At 38.6% G+C, this 26,171-nt stretch overlaps 1 protein-coding gene across 14 annotated transcripts in view; it reads left to right on the forward strand.

Moving 5' to 3' along the window:
* TFDP2 (transcription factor Dp-2) overlaps nt 1–26,171 on the forward strand; it is a 156,119-nt gene that overhangs the window by 82,473 nt on the left and 47,475 nt on the right. The window contains exon 1 of one of the 14 annotated variants that reach the window (XM_074370295.1): nt 11,036–11,174. The exons of 12 other annotated variants lie outside the window; for them this stretch is intronic. In XM_074370295.1, coding sequence (XP_074226396.1) covers nt 11,144–11,174 — 31 coding nt within the window. In that variant the 5' untranslated portion in view covers nt 11,036–11,143. Of the gene's footprint in view, nt 1–11,035; nt 11,175–11,487; nt 11,587–26,171 lie in introns of those variants that run through there. One more of the 14 variants, XM_010952256.3, reaches the window with a different exon arrangement.

A 26,171-nucleotide genomic window follows, 5' to 3' on the forward strand; every position in this document is an offset into this window, starting at 1 on the left:
ACTTTTCTTTTTTTAATTGAAGTGTAGTTGACATACGGTAGTGTGTTAGTTTCAGGTGTAGTACATAGTGACCTGATATTTGCATACATTATGAAATGATCACCGTGATAATTCTAGCAACCATCTGTCCCCATGCAAAGTTACTATGATATAATTGAGCACGTCCCTTATGCTGTATATTACATGTCTGTGGCTTATTTATTTTATAACTAGAGGCTTTGTAGCTCTTAACCCCTTTCGTCTATTTCATGCCCCCCACCCCAACCCCTCCTTTTTGGCCACCACCCGTTTGTTCTCTTGTATCTATGAGTCTGTTTTCCGTTTGTTGTGTTTGTTTGTTTTGTTTTTTAGATTCCAGATGGTCCTAATTCTTTCCCTGTGTTCTTTGCTTTAGCCCCAGAGAAGACAGTAAGAAGTGGGTTCTTTCTATTTTGTGTAAATAATCAAAATTAGTAAATTACTTTTTCCCCGAAACTTTCCCTTATGTATATTTTATTTGTCTCCTTCAGTTTCAGTTTATTTAGCTTTACTTTTAGTTATGGGTGTTCTGTGAGCCTTTTCATGGTTCTGTTCTGCATGAAATGCTCTTTCTTCTCCTTGTTTTTATCACTGCTGACACCTCCTCATCTTCCAGATTGCAGCTTAAATCTCACTTCCCTCAGGGAAATCTTCCTGGACTACCTTGTCTAAAAGAGCTACATGTAATACGCCTTCCCAGCTCTCTAAGGTCCACTCTAATGCTTCTTTCGTAGCAATGAACACAACTGATATTTTTGTGTGTGTTTGCTTGTTTATAGTGTTTCCTCCAGTAGACTGTGACTTCCTGACACTTTTCCTTCACCGGTGTATTTTTAGGTCCCCTTCTTATGGCTAGCATGTTATAAAAAGTTTGTAAATGTGTGTAGACTGAACCAACAAACTTGATTTTACAGCTTTGACAACAGCTCATTAAGAATTCATCATATAGGATCACTGGTTGCCCGGAGGGTAGGGGTGGAGACGGGTGAATAGGTGGAGCGCCTAGGATTTTTAGGGCTTTCAAAATAGTCTGTATGATACTATGATGATGGATACCTGTCATTATACATTTGGTCCAAACCTACAGAATACACAACACAAAAGCAAACCGTAGCACGAACTACAGACTTTGAGTGATTATGGTGCATCAGTGTAGGTTGATCAGTTGTTACAACTGTACCACTCAGATGGGGGAGGCTATGCATGTGTCAGGGCAGGAGGGATATAGGAAACCTCTGCACCTTCTCTTTAATCTTGCTGTGAACTTAAAACTGCTCCAGAAAACAAAGTCCTAATAAATGGGGGGAAAAAAGAATTCATCATGTAGTTTAATTAAGAGTTATTATATCTTAGATTGTACCAATGTTATTCTTGCACCACATATTTAATTTATATTAGCTAGATTGGTCTTAATATGTTAATGTATTTTATGTGGGAATTTAGAGGAAGTAAGTTAGGTTAGACTCAAGGGGTACGAGAAGCTCTTAAGAGTGGAGGTGAACTCTTACGGGTGGCTGAGGAGTGCGAGACTTTGAAGAGGGAAAAGATGTTTTGGACAAGAGTGTTGTATACTTTTTAAAAATAGACTTTACTTTTATTTTTTTAAGCACAGTTTTAGGTACACAGCACAATTGAGCACAAGGTACAGATATTTCCCATGTACCCTCTGTCACCACTCCTACAAGAGTTTTTTAAATTGTGGTAAAATACACACAACATAAGATTTGCCATCTTAGCCGTTTTTAAGTATGCCGTTCAGTGGTACTGAATATATCCATAATGTTGTGCACCCATCACACCATACTTCCCCGTAACTCTTTTTCGCCTTGTAAAACTGAAGTCTATACCCATTAAACAGTAACTCCTCATTGTCTCCCTCTCCCGAGACCCTGCTAACCACCATTTTACTTCCGTCTCTGTGATATTGATGACTCTAAGTACCTCATGTAGGTAGAATCATACGGTCTTTGCCTTTTTGTGGCTGGCTTATTTCATTCAGCATAATGTTCTCATGGTTCATCCATGTGCATTTCAGAATTTCCTTCCTTTTTAAGACTGAATGCTGTTCCATTGGATGTATATATCACATTTTGCTTAGCATTTATCTGTCAATGGACAAATGGGTTGCTTTTATTTTTTAGCGGTTGTGAATAATGCTGCTATGAACATGGGAGGACAAGTATCTCTTTAAGACCCTGCTTTTATTCTGTGGGGTATATGCATAGAAGTGGACAGTTCCCAGCAGAATCATATAATAATTCTATTTTTAAAAATGTTTTTATTTTGAGAGGGTGGGTAATTAGGTTTACTTATTTATTTATTTTTAGAGGAAGTACTGGGGATTGAACCCAGGACTTTGTATATGCTCAGCATGTGCTCTATCACTAGAGCTATACCCTCCTCCCTAATAATTCTATTTTTACTATTTGAGCAATCTACAACCCAATTTCAGCAGCAGCTGTACCATTTTACATTCCCAATAGGGTTCCCAGTTTCTCTGCATCCTCACCAACACTTGTTTTCTGCTTTTTTTTGATAGTAGCCATCCTAATGGGCATAAGGCAATATCTCATTGTACTCACTGTAAATTTTTTTTAACTTCCAAACTTACAAAGGAAAGGGTTTTTTTAATTGAAATATAGTTGATTTACAATGTTGTATTAGTTTCAGGTGTACAGCAAAGTGATTCAGTTATGCATATATGTATATATATGTGTGTGTGTATATATATTCTTTTACAGATTCTTTTCCATTATAGGTTATTATAAGATACTGAATATAGTTCCCTGTGCTATACAGTAGGTCCTTGTTGTTTATCTATTTCATATATACAGTAGTGTGTATTAATCCCAAACTCTTAATTTATCCCTCTCCCTCACCCAGTTTCCCTTTGGTAACCCTAGTGTGTTTTCTATGTTTCATTGTAATTTTGGTTTGCATTTCCCTAATGGTTAGCAGTGCATCTTTTCATATGCATATCAGTCATTTGTGTATCTTATTTAGAGAAATGTCTATTCAAGTCTTTTGCCCATTTTTTAATCAGGTTGTTTGCTTTTTGTTGTTGTTGAGTTTTAGATTTCTTTATATATTCTGGATATTAATGCCTTATCAAGATGGATGATCTGTATATGATGATTCACTTTTTGCTTGATGCTTTCACGATCCTCTCTTTGTCTTTTTCAAGTTTGATTATAATGAGTCTCTTTGAGCTCATCTTTCTTGGGGTTTCTTGAGCTTCTTGATGTTTATATTCATGTCTTTTATTAAATTGGGGAAGTTTTCAGCCATTATTTCTCCAAATATTCTCTCTTCCCTTTTCCATCTTCTCCTCCTGGGAGCCCCACAGTGCTTCCTGGTGTCCCACACATCCCTTAGGTTTCACTTTTCTTCATTGGTTTTTTTTTTTTTTCTTTCTGATTCTCAAACTTGATAGTTTCCATTGTCCTATCTTCACGTGTGCCAATTCTTTCTTCATTTCAGTTATTTTACTTTCTTAACTCCAACATTCCTTTTCAGTTTCTTTTTGGGATTTTTCTCTATTGATATTTCCATTTTGTTCATATATCATCTTCTTGACTTTCTCCACATCTTCCTTTAGTTCTTTGAGCATCTTTAAGACAGTTGTTTTAAAGTCTGCCTGGTATATCTGCCACCAGGATTTTTTCAGGGAAAGTTTCTGCTGATTTATTTTTTCCTTTTGAATTGGCCATAATTTCCTATTTCTTTGTGTGTCTTGTGATTTTTTGTTGTTGTTGTTGAAAACTGAATGTTTAAATCTAATACTGTGTTAACTCTTGAAATCAGAATTTCCCTCTTCCACAAGGGTTTGCTGTTGTTATTGTTTTTGTTCATTTAAAAAAAAAATTGTTGTAGGTTGTCTCTGTGCTAAGAATTAACCCAAGGTGCAAACTTAAGTTCTTCTCAGGTCTTTTCGGAGCCCTTCCCTGGGCACGTGTGGTCACTTTCTAATTATCCCCATATATGCAGTTGTTTTTAAATGTCCCAGGCTATAATGCCTGGCTCCCAAAAGGGTAAAAAGAGAAAAAGGAGGGAGGGAAAGACACCAGTCCTTTAAATCCCCTGGAAGTCACTTCAGCCAGAGGGGAGGGTTGGCACCGTGGGGGCAGTCACAACAGTGGCTGCTCGCTTCTTTGTCTGCATCTCTGTGAGCAGGAGCAGGAATCCCCAGTCAGAACACAGATGTCTGATATTTGGAGACAGGGTCCTTTTCGCCCACCCTGGCTCCCACATGCTGTGTGCAAACTGCTCCAGGAACACGTGCACAGCTGCCTGCCACATGGCTGGGTTTGGGGGAGGGGCGGCCACTACTGGGCCACCAGCCATAAATTGACCAAAATTAGCTGCAATTTACCATCCAAATCTTCCCCTGGAAGTTATAAGACTTCATCAGGCTCCAGAGTTTCAAAATAGTTGCATGAGACAGATCCTACCAGTGCAGTTGCTGCCCAGCTGAGGAGACAGATCCCTGATGCTTCCTATCCCGCTGTCTTCCCAGAGTCCTCTTTCCTACGTGGGTCTCTAGGACAGGACCGCAGGAATATCTGGCATGTTTAGGAAATCGTGACAGAGCAGAAGACAGCTAGTTGATAGATGGTAATTAGTAATGGAAAGGTATTAGTTATAAAAATTAATCTGTGTCTAATAATTAAAAGCCTGGAAATCAGGTCAAAGTAGTTGGAATTTCTTCTGCTGTCAGTGGAGTTCTTTCAACAGATGGGAAGTGACTCGCGGTATTTGATCAGTAAAGGATACTTGTTCATTCATTTATTTGTTTAATAGATATTGTTTGAATACACACTGTGTGCTATCTGGTTTTCTAGGCAGGAAGCGGACAGGGATGGAACTGGGGGGCTGGAGAGTCAGAATCCTGATGTAGAGGAATTCACATACTATTGGAAATGGCATACACCCAGAGGAGTATGATAAATGTTATAATAAATGTGTGTCCACAGTGTTATGGGAACTGAAAATAGGACCAGATCTGCTTCAGGGAATTGGGAATATTTTAACTGAGCTGGTGACATTTTATAATTTTGGAGTGATACTAGTTTACAGGGTGAAGAATATTAAGAGCTTAACGGTAAAGTCCTGGGCTGTTCAGGGTGTGGTAAATAATTCATGCATCTGGAGTTGCGGGAAATAAACCTAGAAAAGCAATTTGGGACCCAATCACCTTCTGTGATCTATTTGATGAGGGAACCATCAAAGATTTTTAGACAGGGGACTGAAATGATTTTCTTTATGTTTTTTCTCATCTGGAATAGTTTGGCATTAATAAACTAATACATGACATAGAAAACAATACTAGATTTTTAGTAACCCTTTTAATTACCTCTACTCATTGAGTTTATATTCATCATTAATACCCATAGTCATTAAATGTGTGGGTTTTGAGAAGTTACGAGCTGGATTAGAATCGTAGTTCTACCACTTTGTAGCATTTATACAAGTTATTTGATGCAGTAAACCTCCATTTTCTCATCTGCATAATGAGGCTGCTGAGTAGTTTCTGGGCCTTGTTGACTGGGGGAGTAATGAGGAGTTGGGCGGAGAGGACAGTCAAGGGAGACTCTGCACTGGACATGACATAGTCTGCGTGTCCTCAGAGGACTGAGTGAAACAGGCTTTGAGGTAGATTTGGGAGTCAGGCATGAAAAGGTGTACATTTAATCTATAAGAGGTAATTAGTTCTAAGTAGGTCTTTGTATTCTATATTTAAAGATTTGGAGAAGGGAGCCAGGGAAGGTTTGAAGGAGGAATCCATATGATCCAGTTTTCCCAAACAGCTTCAGTTCTATCCCAGCATAATTATTAATAGTGTGACCCCTTTCACTCTCAATGGTTAACCCAGCTTGGATAATAAATTATGTGGTCAGTCACCTTCTAAAGCAAAAAGATACTAAGAACAAAGGGCCACGGTTGAGCCATTTAGAATACAAGTAATGAGAAAAAAAATAAAGGAACCAGCCTAGAAGGGTTGGAGTAAAACAGAGAAGAAATAGTCTTGACAAAAGCCAAGAGAGGACGGTTTTAATGGTATTAAGATGGTGAGATCTGTAAGATCAGCAAGGTCAGGTGGAGGAAGGTTACGGAGCAGAAGCATACATTGACTTATCAAGGTGGAGCTCCGTGTTTACTTTAGACAGTGCAGTTTCATTTGAGTACTTGGAGAGGAGCCAGATTGGGTTGTTTCTTTGAGGAGAAGGACTGTGTCTTTTATTTTTATATCCCCGGTGCCTGGCACAGTAGTTATCATGTAGGAGGTACTTGGTGCATTTTTGAAAAATTGAAATACAATTAATAGTTGGTGAAAAAGGTGAGATAGTAGCCGTGGATAATCACTCTTAAATTAGGAAGGGAAAGAGAGACAGAAAGAAGGATGTTTTTAGTTTGGCAGCAGTTAGGAAATATCTCTGCATTTTAAAAGGTAAGATGAACTCAGTGGAGAAGGAAAAATTAAAGTTTCTGAAGATAGAAGGAAGTTTAAAAGCTAAAGTCCTTGCTGCTTCGGGAAGAATCTGTTACAGAGTGAACAGTGTGGCCTTAATGAGGTAAGTGGCTAACTCCCCTCACCTCTGCCCCACAACCCTTTGATGATTTAGGAATATTCTAATGAGAAGAGTCCAGTCATGGAATCAGAAAACCCAGAGCTAAGTGTTGACTTTACCTCTTACTAGATTAGTGGCAAATCATTTACTCTCTTATGTTTCAGTGACTTGGCTAGAGATTTTAGTGGCATCTGAGGGGTACCTAGAAGCTCCTCCACCATTCTCTTCCTCATCTCCCTAGCTATTACATTTTACGTGATTATGTCCTTCTGGACAGTTGATTGTCCCAACACATCATTGCTTTGACAACATTTCATTGGCCAGGAAGAGCGCCTGACTCACATTCAGCCAATGAATGTCTTCCTGGTATTTTAAGGCGCAGGATGAGAGAGGGTTAATGGAATCTGTAAGAATAAAACCAGTGACACATCAATGGCCATGTTTCCCACCATTTAAAGAATGCTGATCTATAGTGAAAGAGAATGATGCTGACAGGAGAGAAAATCAGAGACAAAAGAAAGGGAGAGAGACAGACAGACACAGTCCTAGCAACCGTAGAGTTACGAGACCTGACTGCATCCCTGACTCCCTAGTTTGGTTCTCTGACCCTTCTTTGCCTTCTGTGAGCCAGTGGAACCAACCAATTTCTTTTCAAGTCAGACTAGTTTGAGTTGAATTACTTTACCTTATGACTAAACTAACATGTCGAATTTGACTCCAGTGCTCATGCTTTCTCCATTTCCATCCCTTCCTGACTCGTGAGGGCTTTAATGAACTGTTTCTGTCCTCTCTCACGTCTTTGGTTCCTTCCCTTTCCGTAGAGCCTTCTCCGAGGGCCTGGCAAATGCCTCCCTCATCTTGTAAAGTCTTCAGCTTGATTCTTTGGGCTCTACTAATTCAGTTGTGACTAAAGCATGCATAGGGATTTTGGTAGAAGATAAAGTTATAAAGGTGGTAGACTGGGGCCAGACTGAAAAGCATTGAGGCTGCAGTCTTAAGTAGTTTGCTGTTATTGTCTAGACCAGAGATGTTTAATAGAACTTTCTGTAATGATGGAAATGTTCTGTATCTGCAAGTTGTTGGCCACATGTTGAGGACTTAACGTTTGTCTAGTGCTACTGGGAAATTGAATTTTTAATTTTATTTAACTTTAATCAATTTAAATTTAGACAGCCACATGTGGCTAAGGCTACCCCTGTAGATAGTGTAGCTCTAGACACCAAGAGTTCATCAGAAGTTATACTTCTTAATTCTTTTGATTTTAAATCAGGGAAATGATGAGTATTTTAGGAAAAAAAAAGTAGAAACAATGTGAGCATCAGATGGTGAGGAAGAGGCAAGAATAGAAAGTTACTTTCTATTCTGGATAATGATGCCTTTAACATGGATGGGGAACATAGGAGGATGAGCTGGTCTGAGGCTGTAGACTTGGAGTTCACTACTACACAAGTTGCATTGGCACTGTGGGAGTGTAGACATAGACATCCAATAGACGATTGTGAATAAGAGTTCAGAGCTGAGCAGAATAGAGAAGGCTAAGACTAGAAGTGTAAATTTTTGTAGTTATTTCCACAGAGGCGATGAGCCATAGAGATGGGTAATGTCCTCCAAAGAGGGAAGAGAAATCTCGGGGGAAAGGAGCATCAAGGAGAGAACCTTGAACAATGTCCAAATTTAAAAGGTAGGAGGAGGAGAAGGAGGAGTGAAGGGGAAATCACTTACCGTGTGATAGTCTGAAGAAACCAACACTTACCCATGCGGGTGGTAGCAGTACCCTTTGCTTTAGGCATAGACCTCATCAGGGAGATTAGACATTTTACTTGCAAATGTGAGTAAGTGTATTGTATCCCTCATAATATGGATCTGGCAGGTAGTTATGCAGGCGTGGGGCATGTAAAAACTGACTGTGCTATCATAGTGTCACTTCTGCCTATAAAATCATCAGTGTATCTGTGAAAGGTGGTTAATCTTTGGTCAGGTTGCCAATAAACATAGCAAACCCTAGTGCAAATGAGCTTATAAACAAGCCCCCTTTGGTGTTTTCTAGATAATCAGTAGCTGTAAATAATATGATGCTTAGGTGGATTTTCTGTCTAAGATTAAGGAGAAATTGTCTGAGAGAACCTACATAAGATGTATTTTATTATGCCAGTGGGAAGACTCACTAATTTCCTCACAGTCTGGCATACACTTACGAAGGCATTTAGAAGGTAGTGATTAAGCTGCCTCCCAAGAGCGGCTTGGGAGTAGATTGAAGGGCAGTGAGAATGAAGAGTTCGGGGCTGGAAAAGCGTCACTGGCAAGGAAGGCAAACGGAGAAGAAATGTGGAAGACTAGAGGGAGGCTCCAGGTCAGGTCTCTGGAGTAGACAGGAGGGAGCGGGTCAGTTTGCTGCCTCGCTCAGGTGCTGGATACGTAAGAGGTGCTCAGGAAGTGTTTGTTAAAGGAAAGATGAATGATGGTTAGGGGGAAGAAACGCTGCTGCTGCAGGAACCGTGGAATCCTGCTTTGACCCCGCTGATATTTTATCCATTAGTTGACCGTTGCCATCGCCATGTCTTCCTGACCTTGGGTTGCTGTTCATTTATTGAAGGTGTGACTATTCCAGGTAGAATATTTGAATTAGTAAATCAACATCCAACTCCAGGAGTAGGGGCATGGGATGCTGTGCTGTTTAGAAGTAGGGGCGAGTGCACCTCAGTACGGGAAAGTTTAATTGCCTTTTGTTGTAAGACTCACAGAGTAGGTGTGACCGTATCTAGCCCCTGCACATCCTGGCCTTGGGTGACATGGAACAAGTGCTTCTGGCTGGTCTGAGAGGTTAGAGGGGTGTGCTTACTCTCTCCGTGTGGGTTCCAGTAAGGCAATCAAGAATGATGGGAAGCAGCATGAGGAGACAAAATTAACTCCAAATGTGGGTATGTGAATAGATGTAAGCATATTAGATTTTACTACACAAAAATGATTGGATGCTATGTAGTTTTCAAGTTTCTTTTTTTATTCAAAACTCCTCTGAAGTCTGATAGTCCACAAAACCTTAGTGTATAGAATTTTAACTGATTCTTTTTTTTTTTCCCCCAAAATATAAGTTATTTGTTTGGTCACAGAATCTGCGGTCTGACCCTGCATAGAGAGGGCATTCAGGAAAGGAGGCAGGGGCATCGCCTGGGCTCCCACCACCCCTGCCGGCACCAGCGAGGTACTGAGTGATGGCCCAGGGCCGGGCTCAGTGAGAACCTCCTGTGACCTTCGATTTCCTGCTCTGGGGAGGTTAACTGATCCTTTTACTCAGGTATTTTAGTGACTTCATATCTGATATTGAAAACAGATTTTAGAATAAGAAAAGATACAGGGCCATATAGATTGTATTTTCAGTTTTAAGCTAATATGTATTTGCAGCCTAATTTAATTTATACCCTGTGCTGTATCATTTCTGATATCTGTGTGTATATACGTGTAATATGTGGTGCATAGTCTGTTTACAAAGAAAAGTTTGACTAAGGAAAAGCTCTGTTTGATGTTTCATTCAGTATATATTTATTTGAGTGTCTAACAGGCACTGTTTCAGATGCTGGGGATACAACAGCGAACAAAGCAGCATATCCTTGCCCTGCTGGAGTTGTCATCAAGACATACTTTCAGAGAGGAATATTTCAGATTGGGTGATACCTACTCAAAGAAGGAAAGGTTCCTTAATCATCCAGCAGAATTGTACTTGCAGGGAACTGAGACATAAGCTAATAAACCCCCTGAAGACAGGGATTTTCATTTGGCTTTTGTCTCCTGTGCTCACTGCTGTGTCCCCAGAGCCCAAAATAGTGCTCGGCTCATATGTCGTCGATTGACATGTTTATTGTTGTCAGTTTGTATAACCAGAGTTGTACTTTAGTAAATGATTTCTACACCTAGCCAGTTGAAAATTTTACAATCTCATTTACCTTATTTTTGTGTCTGTTGCCTACTTCTTATTTCTCTTTGTGCCCACATATCAGGACACAGGAGTAGCTTATTAACATTAATAATTAGTCATATGGTAATTTGATACTGCAAAGGTTAGATTTGGGAAGGAATTTAAGAGGTCATCTTTTGTTCCGCTTCCTGCCTAGGAAAAACTGACTAAGATAATTAGGTATGTATTTTTAATTAATCATTTAAAAAACTAGGACAACATAATTGTGTTTTCTCATGAGAAAATGCAGAAAGGTACTTAACCCTAGATATAAAGGTACTAACCTGAAAAACTTAGAACTTCTAACTGTGAGGGAAAGTGAAAAAAAAAAAAAAAATCGAGCACCGCTAAGCTGCTCTTTGTTGATATCAGAAATGGGCCTGTCATTCATTTTGGCATTGAAGCATAGCCTCCTATCTCACGGGGCAGAACCAGGGCTTTTTTTCCCCTCTCAGAAGAGCTGGACAGTTATTACAGGTTGAAAAGCCTGACCAGTTTTTCAAGAGTTTCTCCTCCTATTTTTTTTTTTTTGAAACTCATGGTGCTTTTGCTCCGCTTTCAAGATGCACTGAGGTCTCCTGCTTTGTGACTGCTTTGGAGCCAGCAAATGTACAATTCGAAATATGCAGGTTTCATGAGTAAGTTCCATCTTATTTTTTTTAGCCAGTTAAAATTCAAGTGATTTTCAGAAAAATGTTAGTGTGGAGTCCGACATTGTATTGTTTCACCACTTTAAGCCTATTTCTGAAACAGTCTTTAATAAGAAAGCAAGACTCTACATAAAAAGACCCCTTGGTCTTTTAAGACCTGTACTTTTGGTTCCTTTTTAAGTGTCTTTGTTGCATCAGACAGTGTTCATGTATCTTTTAAAAGCCAGTAGCTGAACAATTTTCTTGAGCATCTTTTTAGTTTTACTGAGAAGTATTTTAAATTGAGCGTGTCTGAGCTCGATTGCTTATGTCTGACACAGTCTCAAGTTTCCACTGAATGGTAACAAAGACTGGAGAGTGTTGTTGGTACTGCAGTGAGAGGCATGCTCCTTTAGACCAGGTAAGAGAGATCATTTTGTTTCTTACTGCTGGGTGCGTTTTTTGTGGCGTTTATTTTATAATCTTTCAACAGCAGCAATGTTAAACTGATAGATAGCCAGGAGCACGCTGAATTCAAGACGTCCTTGCTTGTTGCAGACAGGAAAACTACAGGGTATGGGGGTTGGGATGGGGGGAGGGGTAAAGTAAGCTTAGTTTAACACTCAGTTACTTATATAAGTCAATTAAAATGTAAAAACAATTCTGGAGCTCCATTTTCTCTGTTCAAGAACTAAGGAAGCAGTTGAGGAAAAAAATCTTAAAGGTACTTCGTGGTTACTTACTTGTGAGAGCAATTCAGATGTGAGTTTTTACTTTCATTTCTTTCCAGTAGTGAATAAAATAAGCTTTGCCTCTAACTATACATTTTTTTTCCCATTTATGAAAACTTTTAAATTGTCAGTAGCAAAATGAGCTTCCTCGGGATCTTTGGAATAAACCTGACACTTAAAAAAACATTTCAGCTTTTATAAGCTGTTTCATTCCCTTTTTTCCCCCCTCCAAGTACATTTTTCTTAAAAGTATTTGTGCTTTGAAAATGTCAGCTGTATTCTAATGAGGCTCAGGCATTGTTTGCTCATAAAGGGGTCGGTGCATTCCAGTGCTTTATGGTTTATTATGAGGCACAGTGTGAGAGTGGGTGGCACCATTTGGTGTCTGCCTCTTGGGGTAGTGACTGCCATTATGCTAGCGTTGGAGTGGCAAAGAAAATATAGCATGCAAGATCCTATATGAATCTGGGTGCTGTGAAGCACAAACAATACTGAGTGAGCCCAGAATGTGTGACAACTTAAGTTGATCACTTCAAGTGTGCTCTCAAAGCCTGCATTTTAGTTACAATGAATATTCTGCCAGTCACATCTCTTGTTTTTTGATGTGTCTATAACATTTCCTCCTTCTTTGAACTTTAATAAAAAAGTACATGTTTCTAGGTAAACCATGACATTTTAAATGGAGACAGTACGATTTTCAGTAATACATTGTCTTTGAAAAAAGTTTTAAGGAACTTGGGGTGGGTGGGGAGGGGGTGGGAGAGGAGGTCAGGCAAAGAGGCTTTCTTTCAGTTAGGAAAGCCCTGCTGAAGAAAAAAGCAACAGATGTTTCTTCTGTTACAATTGAGGTGGTTTCATTCAAAATTCACAGTAGCTGGAATGGGGAGGGGAGGTCATAAATCTGACTTAATCAGTGAATAAATACAACTTAGTCATTTAACATTTATTCTTTAATATTCAGGGTTTAAGAAACTGTATAGAGTAACATATTTGGAGTTAACAGACTTTTTGAAGAGGCTTTTTAAAAAAATTATGTGTAATTAGAGGAAATGTGAGAAAGTTTAGTGCCTTTAAATGATGGAAAAATTAAATCGTATAGAATATTAGTGAAAAAACTAAGCCATTATAAAATATATAAAGATTACTTAGGTGGCAAAAGTTTGTCATTGCACGATAGGTTTTAAGTCTCAAAATGAAATTGCAATATGAAACATTATTTGCATTTAGAGATAGATTATTTTACCTTCAATGAGAAGCATGAGACTTATTCCTAAAGATCTTTGAACAAGAAATGTGGGGAAAATATTTTGAGTTTCATTGAAATGCAGGTTGCAGTTTCCTTCTTTAAAAAAAGATATGAAGCTTAGAGTAAGTAAGCTAATCGAAGGAGGGGAATGTTTATCTGCTGAAAAGAGTAAGAAGAAAGAGCTTGGAAGCGATATGCATGTAATGAAAACAGTCAAAAAGTAGTTTTTAAGTTTGTGGAGTTGCTAATGAGTAAAGTAAAAATCCGTTCTTTTACAAGTAACACAGAAGTTCTGTGCTCTCAGAGTGTGTGTTTATATACATTACAACTGTATGCATTTCTTTAAGTTAGCTCTTAGAAAACCTGTACTGAGCACCAGATCTTTCACATATGAGGCACTTAATAAAATTTTGCCCTACCCTACACTGTAAAGTTAGTAATAATATATAAGAGCCCCCAAAATTCTTTGAACCTTCTTCTTTCAGAATTTACCTATGGAGCAAATGTTAAGCAGTTTCCCAAATGTTTAATTGGTCTAAGCAGAAGACTGGGAAAGATAGCAACATTCAGGGGGATTATTAAAAGTTTCTCTTGTTCTTAGCTAGGGCCTGTGAGCTCCCCTGAAGATTTCTTTGCTTCAAATAATGACAGCAGAATTTAGAGATACTGAAACTTTTCAGATCACTATTTGAATTAAGATTGAGTCTAAACTGTCTATGTACATTTTGCTTTTTTAGGAATAGCAATATGTAACTATTCCTTATTTTTTTTTCCTCTCTAAGATAACTAACTTACATGGAGTTTAAAATGGATTTACAGAGTTGTGGATTTGATTAGAGTAAGAACTTGTATTATTTTGCACAAAGAATGTGTAATTCTAATGGAACAGACAACCCTAAAGAAAGCTGGTGAGCTCGCATGTGGTGTGTAACTATGACAGCATCATAGGTCGTAGTTATCAAAAATGTGTGTCACTTACAGATGTAGGCACGACAGTCCTGTACAGCAGCAGTGCAGAAAGAATCGAGACTGTTAACCCTTCAACTTAAGAACAATACACTGAAAGAAGACTTGTGGGGTGAGGTGCGCGTGGTTCCTGCCTTACGTATGAGCTCTAGCACAGAACTGAGGCCTGGGGGAAGGGGGGCCTCCCCCTTTTGTTTTTCTCCAAGTCAGAAGATGCAGAGAGTGACTGATTGAGACGTTCTCTCTGTCTTACATACTTTTATGGAGTTGGAAGCTATTGATGGCGACCTAAAATATCGCATCTCTGGTGCAGAGGTCAGAGGGAAGATTTGCCTGAAGCCTGTATTTTTCTGAGAGGAAAACCTTTTATGTTGCTGTTGAGGAGCAGCTGTGAGTGTTGTGCTTTAAGTGTCTTCTGAGTTAACTCTGTTTTGCAAGTGGCTCCAGGAACCTATGAGGTAATAGCATTATTTCTTCCCACCAAGTTTTAAGCAACCAGTTTTCAGATGAACTTCTGGGTCTTGACTCTAAAGCTGGAGATCAGCAGCAGGGGCTTTGTCTGTGCATTTTGCTCACTTTTGCAAAGGTTGGCAACTCTTCGCAATTTCTTTGACAGAAACATGAAGAGACATCTAACTGAGCACTTACTGTGTGTCAGGTAGACCCAGTGGAACTTATTTATAAAAGTCTGCAGAATATTTTAATAGGTAAGATTTTAATACAAAAGATTTTGTTGATATTGATGTAGAAGATTTCTTGCTCTTGGCAATATGCTTTAGACGTAGCTTCAGTAATAGCTCTCCGGTGGAACACGTTGTTGAAATAAGAATATTGATGGCAATGCAGTTGTGAATGAGCTACTTGGTATGGCAGATGGAATACAAGGATCCCTTTTTTTTAATCTGTTAAGTAATGGAACTGCTTTGAAATTCTAATTCACAGGTGGCCTTCGGTCTTTTTGAGTGTAAGTGTCCTAAAGTTTTAAAATTGATCTTAAGAAGGCAACTTCTAAATACTAGATCTGTCTGCAGTCGTTGCTGCCTTTTGTAACTTTTAGAAAAATATCTTCTGACTGTAAATTTAAAATGATTTATTTGTTAACGCTGTCTGTGGCAGGTTACCATCTCACAGGGGCTGTGGGCTTATTCATGAGTGATGTCCACTTAAGTGCCCTGGGTGGCTGGGTGTTCTAGTGCTCATTGGCTCTGATCCTTGTGGCGCACCCAGCTGCGATGATCTGCTCTAGCCATTCAGGGCTGTTGGTACAAGATAAAATGGGCTACTTTCCGCTCACTCTTTTCTTTTGCAGTCAGCGTCTATGTGCCATCTGTTGGGTGTATCGGCCGTGGTGACGGTGCTAAAAGTAGTGGTTGAAAATAGGCTGAACGTTGAAAAGATACAACATTTAAGAACAAGCGACTGAATAAATAAGGGTCACTCGGCCCTTTCTCTCTTTAAAATGAAAACAGAGATAAGTGGAGTGGCATCTACTTAGATGCTGTTGCTTCTTTAATTTGAACACAGAGAAGACGGGAACTTGAAGCAGCCTGTCCCTGTCTCGCTTGAGCCTAAGAATCATCTGAGGCACTTGTTTAAAATGCGCATTGCCACCTGGTTTCTGATTCTTTAGTGTCTAGTGAAGCCCACAAGTATGTATTTTGAATAAGAGGGACATTGCCCTCTCCCACTTTTGTCGCCGCTTTGTGTCTTATGGCCAGGCACATGCGGGAAGAGTTACTGGGAAGGCCTGGAAGAACCAAGTTGTTTGAGGCCATATGGCAAAAGCTTCAATTACTAATCAGAAGATACAGTGTCCAGAAATGGGAAGATCTAATTAGGCAGGTGGGAGAGAAGTGAAAAAATTAAGAACGAAAAGATTTCCTTGTCTGAGCAAGGTAATCGAAAAGGGACAAAATTACATGTTTTAACTAAAGATAAAAAAAGCCAGGGAAGAAGCTGTGGGATCGGACTTCTAGATGAGACAAACGTCTTTGGATGGACATTTAAAAAATACTGGAAGGGGAAGGTTCTGCAAAAGAGACCTAGTGGGAATGGACTTCATAGTGTCTAAGATCTTTTAGCTTTGAGGTTTGATAAACTAAATGAAAACAATGATAATTTTCCAGATACTAGAGCCTGAATTAAGGAATTCATTTGTGAAGAAGCACTATTTAAGTCCCAGCATGTGGGAAGATGGAAAAAGAAAATTTTTTCTCCTTTCAAATTGAAGAATCTGGGGCATTTATGGTTCTGGATACCAGAGAAAGAGGGAGGTAGCTAATTGTTTTAAAAGGTGTCCTCCAAGTGAAAATGCTTATCAAAGCCAAGAGAACAGACTTGATCCTCTAGGGAAAGTATGTAGGAAAGACTGACATAAAAGATTTATTGTCCCATTAGGGCTGTGCCCTGAGGGCTGGAGAGCTGTTTTTTGTTACGGTCATTTCAAGGATCCTTTCTGTGGTTCGTTGGAGATTCTGGTTAGGTGGTCCACTTGGGGGAATCCTAGAAGTCCTGTGTTCTGACCGCTGCAGAAACATCCGCGCTTTGGCTTCCATGCCCCTGATATGAAGGAATATACATTTCAGATCTTCTGTCTATCTGTGCACGAAGGATGCTTGATTGCCATTTTTGGAACCACATAGAGAGAAGGAGGTCACTTTAACCATTATACTTTGGAGCTATTATGAACTTTTCTCTTCCTCACCGTCCCTATTTATAGTGATGTGGTCACCCACGTTAAAAAGTTTAGTAATGATGTTGGCCTTTGGATTTAATCTTAGCAATTTCAGTGAACCTGAGTGAGTCCACATGCAACAAAATAGAACGTAACAGTATTACAAGGTGTGTGTAGTTAATGCATGTTATAACTTTACTAGTAGCTAAGCTATAAATAGAATAAAAACTTAAAAAAAAAGATCTGAACATATTTAAAGGTAACAATGAAGGAAGTCAGAGTGACTGCAGTATTTATTTATTTATATTCACCCCCCCAGTCCTGACAGGCACATTATACATGGATGTGCTGTATGTTACTGATCTTCCAGATTTGCTATTTCCAGTTGGGTATGCTGTCTTTTCAAATTAATTATGAGTTGTTTATATGTGTTTCATTTATGAAGGCAAGTGCTGTTGATCTACTGGGCCTGAGTTATTTTTCAAATAAAAGTGTTAACTAGCTATCCCCTGAGCCATCCATATTGTTTCTCCTGCCTCTACTCTGTCTCCAGTGACATCTCTTGCTTTCTAGATGGCCGGCTGAAATTAGAAGTGCAGTCTGAAGGTTGTGGAATCTTTGCTCTTTGCAAAATGAATTGGCCTATTCCAGAATTGACCTGGGACTTAACCTCATTAGTATTATATTTGAAACTGGTCAAGTCCTTTATAACAGTTATTAACAAATAATTAAAAGGTATTATAATTTGTATAGTTATATAATATAAGGGAAGGAAAAAAGTACTTGACACTTTCTTTTTCTGAGTCTCTCTGTTCTCTGTTGGAAATGTTAATCATGAATAAAATAAATCTGGTGATACTGTCGCGTAAATAGGCAGATCAGTGGAGCAGAATAGAAAGTCAATAAACAGACCTAAATAAGTAAATGATCAAGGTAGACTCTCATATTAGCATGGGAGAAGGAGGGTTGATTATTTATTAAAAATAGCCATCTAGGAAAAAAAAAGATGGATCTTTCACTTGTCACATCAGATAAATTCTAGATGAATCAAAGATTTATAATTTAAAATGAAGTCATTGAAGTATTATAAGAAAACATGGGTGATGTTTAATACAACCTTTAGCATGCAACTAATGATAGGTAATTTCAAAGAACAGCATATCCAACTGGAAATACCAGACTTGTAAGAGAAGTAAAACACAACACATCCATGCATGATGTGGCCCTCCAGGGTGGGGAGCAAAGATAAATACATAAACTGTGCAGTTACTCTGACCTTCTTTATTTTAATATTTAAACATCCTCACGGACCTTTTTTTTTATCATGACACTAAAGTCATAAAAGGAAAGAACCATAAAATTGATGACATTCTTTAAAAATGTGCGAAGGAAATCATATATAAAAGCAAAAGACAGGTGTCAAATTGGGAAAAATATTTGCAGCAGGTAAGAAAGAATATACTCATTCCTTCAATATTTAAAGAGGATCTACCAATTTAAAGAATCACCAACAGCCAAGAGAAAGATGGACATAATTCTCACAAAGGAAAATTTAGAAGATTTTTAAACCAAAAAAAAAAAAGGCCAGTCTTACTCATAATAATAAGTTTAAACCAAAATAAAATAAAATCAGAATGAGGTACTTTTTTTAACCTAAAGGTTGACAGAAATAAAGTTTAATGACACACTGAGTAGGTAAGGATATGTGGAAATGGACAGTAATGCATTTCTGTACGGAGGGTTGAATTGGTGTATCCAGTTGGTACAACCAGTATGTGTGACGACTTATGCGTAGTCATTGCAGTATTGTTTGTAGTAGTAAAAGATTTTACTATTAATAATGTTTGTAATACTGAAAGCTTTCCATTTTAAGGGACTTAAACTGTTCGAGCCATAAAAAAAAATGCTATGTAGCTAACAAAGTAAGTATTAAAGCAGAACTACATTATACAGGATGGGAAAGACATCTAACATAGATACAGTGTTATGAGGTGGGAAAAAAGCAACATGCAAACTAATATAATATTCAACCATTTGTGTAAGGAGAAAGCATATTTAGGTACATATGTTTGTATATGCCTAGAATATTTCTGGAAGGTTATGTATAGACTGGCACCAGTAGCTGTCACTAAGGAAGAGATTGGTTTAAGTGGTGGTTGGGGATGGGAGGAGACTTAGTTTTCACTGTCTACTCCTGTCTCATGAATTTGTGTCGTGCGCTTCTCTGCAGACATTCAAGCCTTCATTCATGTGTTCAACAAATACTTGTTGAACTCTGCTAAAGCCCAGGCACTATGCTCGCTGCTGGAGATAAAGTGGTGAATGAGATAATGAATCCCCCGTTCTTGTAGAACTTAGCATTCTGGGAGTGGGCAGGCTCTGGACAGATAATAATCACATAAGAAGTAAATATAAATATGCCATACGTTGTATAGAGAAAAGTGCTCTGGTGAAAAATCGTAATGAGTGAAGAAGTGTGTATACAGTGGGGTCAGACATCTCTGATGCAGTGACAACCTAGTGGAGACTTGAAGGAAGCTGGAGAGTAAGGGCTGTAGATAGCTCTCTGGAGAAAGAAAGTTCTAGGCAGAGGAAACTTTTAAGGACAAAGGCCATGAGGCAGAAACTTGCTGGGCATAGCTTGAGGAATAGCAGAGAGGCCTGGGCGAACGTGGTGGAATGAAGGGAGAGATTGAAGAGAGACTTGACAGATGACAGGGTCATAGAGGAATGAGTTGGGTGGCATAGGGCTCTGTAAACCGTCATGAGGACTTACACTGCCTGAGATGCAAAGCCAGCTGGGGAGTTCTGAAGAGAATTACTCCACAAGGCAGGATCACACTGCCTGCTGTGTGATGGTGGGTACTGCAGTGCTGTTTAGTAGTACAGTGTGAGTCACGTCGTTTTAAGTTTTCTAGTAGCCACATTTAAAAAGGCAAAAAAAGAAACAAGTAAAGTTAATTTTGATGATAGATTTGTATGTAACCCAGTATATCATTATCATTGAACATGCAATCAGTAGGAACAGATTTTTAATGAGATATTGTACACATTCAAGCACTTAGCCTTCAAAAATCTGTATTTTACACTTAAAGCACATTTCAGTTTAGATGCTAAATTTTCAACAGTTGAGGTGAAATGTAGTTCTACCAAAACAATAATACTGTTTTTTAAAGACTTACTTTAAATAATATTTTCATTTTTTGTTTGTTTTTTACTTTTGTTTTTGTTTGTACATCATAATCTTTTTTAAAAAAATAATGCTGTTTTTAATGGGAAAATATTTTATACTGCTTCAGTTTTTAAATTTAAATTAATTAAAATTCAGTAAATTTAGAAATTAGGCCCTTGATCACACTAACTACATTTCAAGTGCTTAATAGCTACTGTGTCTAGTGACGACAGTATTCGAAGGCTGGGAGCAGAGCTGTGGGGTGAGGTGGGCCTAATGCAGAACAGGTTGATGAATCAAGAAAATATTGCAATAATTCAAACAAGAGATGGTGACTTGGATCAGAGTGGTAGCAGTGGAGTAGTGGTTGTATTCAAGATACATTTTATTTTATTTTTTGTAAATATTAAATCATTATTTTTATTGTGGGTATGAATACAGATGTATAACAAAGAACTAAATAAGATTTTAAAATAAGGACCATCATCATAAATGTAAACCAGTGATGTTCTGACCCAGCCACCTCTTGTTACATAGGTTTTTTGTTTTGTTTTTTTACATTGTTCATCTGCTTTTAAAAAAATTGTAATACAATTTATAAAGGTTACTTTCCATTAACAGGTATTACAAAATTGCTTGTATTCCCCGTGTTGTACAATGAATACATCCCTGAGCCTGTCTTACACCCAGTATTTTGCCTCACACGCCCCACCCCTGTATCGCCCCTCCCCACCCCTCCCCACTGGTAACCACTAGTTTGTTCTCTATTCAAGATACGTTTTAAAGTCAGGGCCAACAGGGTTTATTAATGGATTGAATGTAGGGTATAAGAGGAGGTCAACAGTGATCTCTTTTGGTCTAAACAGTTGAAGAATGGAGTTGACATTTACTGAGGTGAAGAGATGGGAGAAGGAGGTTTCTGGTGGGATGGAGAGTGATCAGAAGTTAGATTCTGAATATGTCAAGTTTAAGATATCTGTTAAACATCAAAATGGAGATATGGGAAATGACATTTGATATGTGACTCTGAAGTTCAGGAGAGAGATGTAATCTGGAGGGATGTACACAGGAGCCATCAGATCACCTCGTGAGGAAGAGTAGACAGAGAAGAGTTGGAGCCCCGTTATGAGAGGCTCCTGAGTTTTTAGAGAGGGGATCCAGCAGTCAAGACTGAGAAGGAGAAGCCAGTGGGTTAGGAGGAGAACCAAGAGAGAATGGTGGCTTGGGTGCCAAGTAAAGAGTTTTTGAGAGAAAGGTGAGATTTTGAAAAGTGTCAGATATGGCTGGCAGGTTAAGATAAGTTGAAAACTGAGATTTGACCGTTGGATTTAGCAAAGCAACATGGAGATGATCTTGGAGGAGCAGTTTCAGTGAAGTTGGGGTGGGAAGTGGGAGTGGGTTAAAGAAAATAGTGGAGAAGTGGAGACAGCAAATGTTGACAGATTTTGTGAGTTTTGCTGCAGAGGGCAACAGACATGAGTTGGTAGCGGGAAAGCTGTGCATGATTAAGAAAAATTGGTTTTGTCTTTTGTTTTTAAGATGAAAGAAATAGTGAGTGTTTATGTGCTGAGGAGAATCATCCTGCAGAGGGGGGAGATGGTGATGCTGCAGGAAGACTTTCAAAAGAGAGGGTAGCTGGAGGAATATAATTTAGACAAATACATGAACTTCCTGTTTATAAATTAAACTTAAAAAGTAGACAACAAGGTAACAGAAGAGAAAAAAGCACAAGGATTGTATAATCCATAATTAACTTCTTACTAATAAATATGAAATTGCTTAGGTCACTTTTCCCCCTTTTTTTAAGGTATAATTTACATGTAATAGAATTAATCCTTTTTAGCCTAGAGTTCTCTGAATTTGACAGACACATACACCACCACAATGTGGGTCATTTTTAAACATTTATTTAGGGCTGCAGGTTTAGCTTGTGAAGTTTGGGCCCTGTATAGAAGTGATGTGGGATATACATTATTTCTGATTTGAGATATTTATAAACCCATAAAATAGGTGTATTCTTTCCTACAGTAAGTTACTAATTTGGTTCTTCTAGGAGGATATGATACAGGCTTGGGTAAAAAGGTTTTCTCCAAAACTAATTCAGACCCCCCCAAAATTTTTTTCCCCCAGAAAGTCAGTGCTGTGAATAAATAACTTATACTGGCATCATGTAGGCAAACCACAATTATTTGAGTGAACTTTTTCTTTTTAATTGGACATATTGAAGGTGATTAACTATATCTGGAACCCCCTAAAGAACTTTGAGGGAAAGAAATCTTTGGTGTCTGGACAATTCTAATGGAAAACAGAAAGATTCCAGTTACTCAAGAAATTGAAATAAAATTGGAGCCAAAATTTGGTGCCTGTGCCAAGATTTGGCATAAGTTTTTAGCTCTTTTTCTAGCCCTTTTCGTAGGTGATTGATCTCATTTAGTCAATTCAGGGACTTACCAGGACCAAACTCCAGGCAGGTCTTTAAATTTTTGTTTTTTAATAAATACATCAAGTACCAGGAATTGGCTTCTGGACAGTGTCAGGACCCTGTTGCCAAGGAGCTGTGAATTAAGGCCAGGTACTTATGAAAAATTGTTTAGACTTGGTTTGGGTTACTTCTGATGTGGCTGAAATTTCCAGGAGACCGGATGTTTATAGCCTACTTAGATGTCCTTTTGAGTCCAAAACATGATGTTTCTGCTGCTGAGCCTAGTTGATTTGATGAAGGTAAATTGTATCTAAATACATGGCTTTTATGTCTGGGTATTACAATTACTGACGTCCCAGAAGAGCCCCTTTAACTGCTTCTAAGGCAGATTTCAGTTTTACTAATCATAAAGCACAGATCCCTCACTTATAAGTGCTTCAACTTGCTTCAGGGGCTGTGTGATTCTCTCTCACTCTCATTCTCACTTTGTTTTCCCCTTCAGAATGGCAGTAGCTTTTTACATTATAAAACAAGTGAATGCTTGTTCATAAAACATTTTTTAAAGTGTAATTAAAAAGTATAAACCAGGGTAAAACATTTCTCTGTATTACTCACCCAGAACTAACCTCTATTAAATTTGATGTTTATCTTGCCAGACTTTTTGTGCACATGTAAACTCGTGTGTACGTAGTTTTTAAGGTAAATGGTAATCCTACTGTCTTGTGATAGGAACATTTTTTCCATGGCAATATATACTTGTATTTTTTTAAGGCACTTCATAATATTCCGTCATACACATGTACCAAAGATGTTTAAACATTTAAATTGTTTCCAGGTCTTTGCTTTTATCCACAGTACTGCAGTCCTTGGACATGTGGAACTGTTCTTATCTGCTTAGTTTATTAGGCTACATAGCAGACCTGCGATACATAGCAGAGGACCTGCTGATCGGGGGAAGGCACGTTATTAATTGTGGCGTTTCTGCAGGGCCAGGGGTCAGTTGCCACTTAGGTGACAGAGGGCAGTTGAAAGAATATTTGTTGAGATGGAAAGAAACTTTAACATGTGTATCATTCTTTTTAAAGCACTTATTTAAAATTTTATACTCTAACACAGAGTCCCTAAGCCCCTCAATTACACTGTAGGACTGCCCTCCAAAAAGGCTCTCCCGTGGATGTATTAGCTTGAGTGCAGTGGACAGTTCACTTGTCCTGAGTGTCTGTTGGGCTTAGCATTTGTACTTGACAATCAGTAGGTGCCAAGTAAATATTTTTTAAATGAATCCATTTTGCCACTTCTTTACTAACTCAGGACATTATCAAACTTCTTCATCTTTTATCAGTCTGGTCCATTGAAACGTTTCTTTTTTTTAGAGTATTAATTTTTTATTATTGAAATTCATCACCATTTCTGTGTAAATTTCTTTTACCAAGTCTGTGATTTGTCTTAAGTATATTGGGTCTTTTGCCATTTAGAAAATATTTATATTTAGGTAGTCAAATCTGTTTTCACTGAAGATTTCTAAATTCTGTAATGTACTTAGAAGATCCTTCCTCATCCCCAGATTTAAAAAAAAACTACTATGTTTTCTAATACTTTTAGGGTTTAATTTTTATATTTAGATATTTGATCTGTCTGGGATTTATTGTTTGCAAGATGAGAAATTGAAATCTAAGATTTCTTTTATCCAAACGGACAATTTCTTGTCTCAACAACATTTCTTAAGTAATCTACCCTTTCCCCATTGGTTTGAAATGATACTTTTACTGTATATAAAATTTTCATATATAAATGAAATAATTTCTGGACTCTGATGTCTGTTTTGTCAATTTCTTTATCTGCTTCTTAGCTGTCACATGGCCTCAATCCCTTTAGCTATGTAATAATTATGAAATCTGGGAGGCTAAAGTTTCTCTCTTCCTCATTGTTCCTTTTTTTCAAATTTTCTTGGCTGTTCTCTGTCTTTACTCTTCCAGATACACTTTTGAATCAATTTGTCAGATTTATTAAGTTCCCTCTCAGTTCTCTGATATTAACTGGCATGACAGATCTGGCTCTAATGATGTTTTCCTTTTTGTTTTTGACCTAGTTTTATATTCTTCATTTGCCTTTACTGTTAGGTTTACAATTAGGGTCAGTCTGTTCCCTAACCTTAAATACCTTATTTTGTGTGTTTCTTATTTCACTGTTCTCAAGCTTTCAACTTTTGCTTCCAAAACAGGGTATCAGAGATGATCTTAAACATTCAGCCTCATTACAGTCATTTTGAAAAACCATCTGAGCCAGACTTTCTCAGGGCTGGGTCCTTCCTCTCATGAATCAGTGGCTGGTCCTTCTCCAGCCTGGACCGAGCTTATGGCATGTGTCTATCATTCCATAGCTGTGCCTCCCTCTAGAATCACAGATTCGTATTCTCCAGATAAGTAGATTCTTTAACAGGTGAATAACCATAGTTGGGGAGTTTTGACAACAACCTTAATTTTTAATCTTTGGCAATTGATAAGATTTGCATGTTATGCATTTAAGAAATCAGTTTCACAGTCTCAGAGTAAGGAAACTTTATTTGATAATACTGATTGTTCAGTCATGTTTTAAAAACAATAAACAAAGGTCCTGGTGTTTAAATTTACTTCAAACTCAGTGTAAGTTATAACACCTGTTAAAAAGTAACAAAAGATACAATTTAGGCCATATTACAGGAAGTGTGGTATCCAGATTAGGAGAGGTAACAGCTCCAATCTCTGCAAGTCAAACAGTTTTTGTTGTTTCATGCACCTATTTGGTGCCAGGGACCAAAACCGGGTGCTAGGATACGAAGCTGAGAGACACAGCCTCCTTACAGTAGGTCATAATAAGAGTAATAATAGGTTTGATGAAAAATCAGAAGAAGGGCATCCAAGACCTAGACCATTGAGGCTGGAGATGCCTTGTAAGGAGGAGGCAGCACGGAGAGCAGGAGCTGCGGCCCTTTGCTCCCCGCGGGACCTCGTACAGATTCTTCCACCTCCCTCTGTCTTCATTTCTTCATGTGTAAAATGGAGTCAGTAATCATGTATTTCACACTGTTGTCCCAAGTGTTAGTGAGATGATGTATATAGGGGAAGCTTCTGGAGCAGACCCTGGCACGTAGTAATCGCTCAGAGAACGGCGTGGAATACCAGTTTGGAGTGCAGGAAGGCAGCAGTGAGCTGTCCCAGCAGAGAGAGACTTCCCAGCAGGAGGAAGGGTGTGCACCAGAGCTGGAGCTGTCGATTGGGGGTCTTTCTGGAACTGCAGAGTGTTTAATCTGATTGGAGCAGAAGGTGCCTGTGGAGGAGCAGTGGGGAAGAGGGGCTGGGGTGAGAGCTCCAGACGGGCTTTTGGTGCCACGATGAGGAGTCTGAAAGGCCTTGAAGACATGTTGTGGCATCTTGGAAGACCTTAAATATGGGAGTGTCCAGAACAGTTTCACTGGTAGAAAGACTGGTTTGTCACAGATGCGCGGAGTGGCTAGGAAAGCGGTTTGAAGTAGGGCATCCAGTTGGAGAAGTAATGCTCAGATCCGGCTGTACCCTGGAACCATCTGGAAAACTTTTAACTGTCTGATGCCCAGTTCACTCCGAATCTATTGTATCAGCAGCTCTGGGGGTGAGACTCAGGCATTGGTGTTTTGATTGCTTCCCAGATAATTCCATTGCACAGCCAGGGCTGTGAACCTCTGAATTAGAGGGTAACTGTATTCAAACCAGATCTGATAAAGTTTCAAATTAAACAAGTGCTGGCCACATAAAGGAACCAGGGTAAGGAGATAGCAGG

This window comes from Camelus bactrianus, chromosome 1, assembly GCF_048773025.1.
Source record: "Camelus bactrianus isolate YW-2024 breed Bactrian camel chromosome 1, ASM4877302v1, whole genome shotgun sequence".
NCBI classification, from domain to species: Eukaryota; Metazoa; Chordata; class Mammalia; order Artiodactyla; family Camelidae; genus Camelus; species Camelus bactrianus.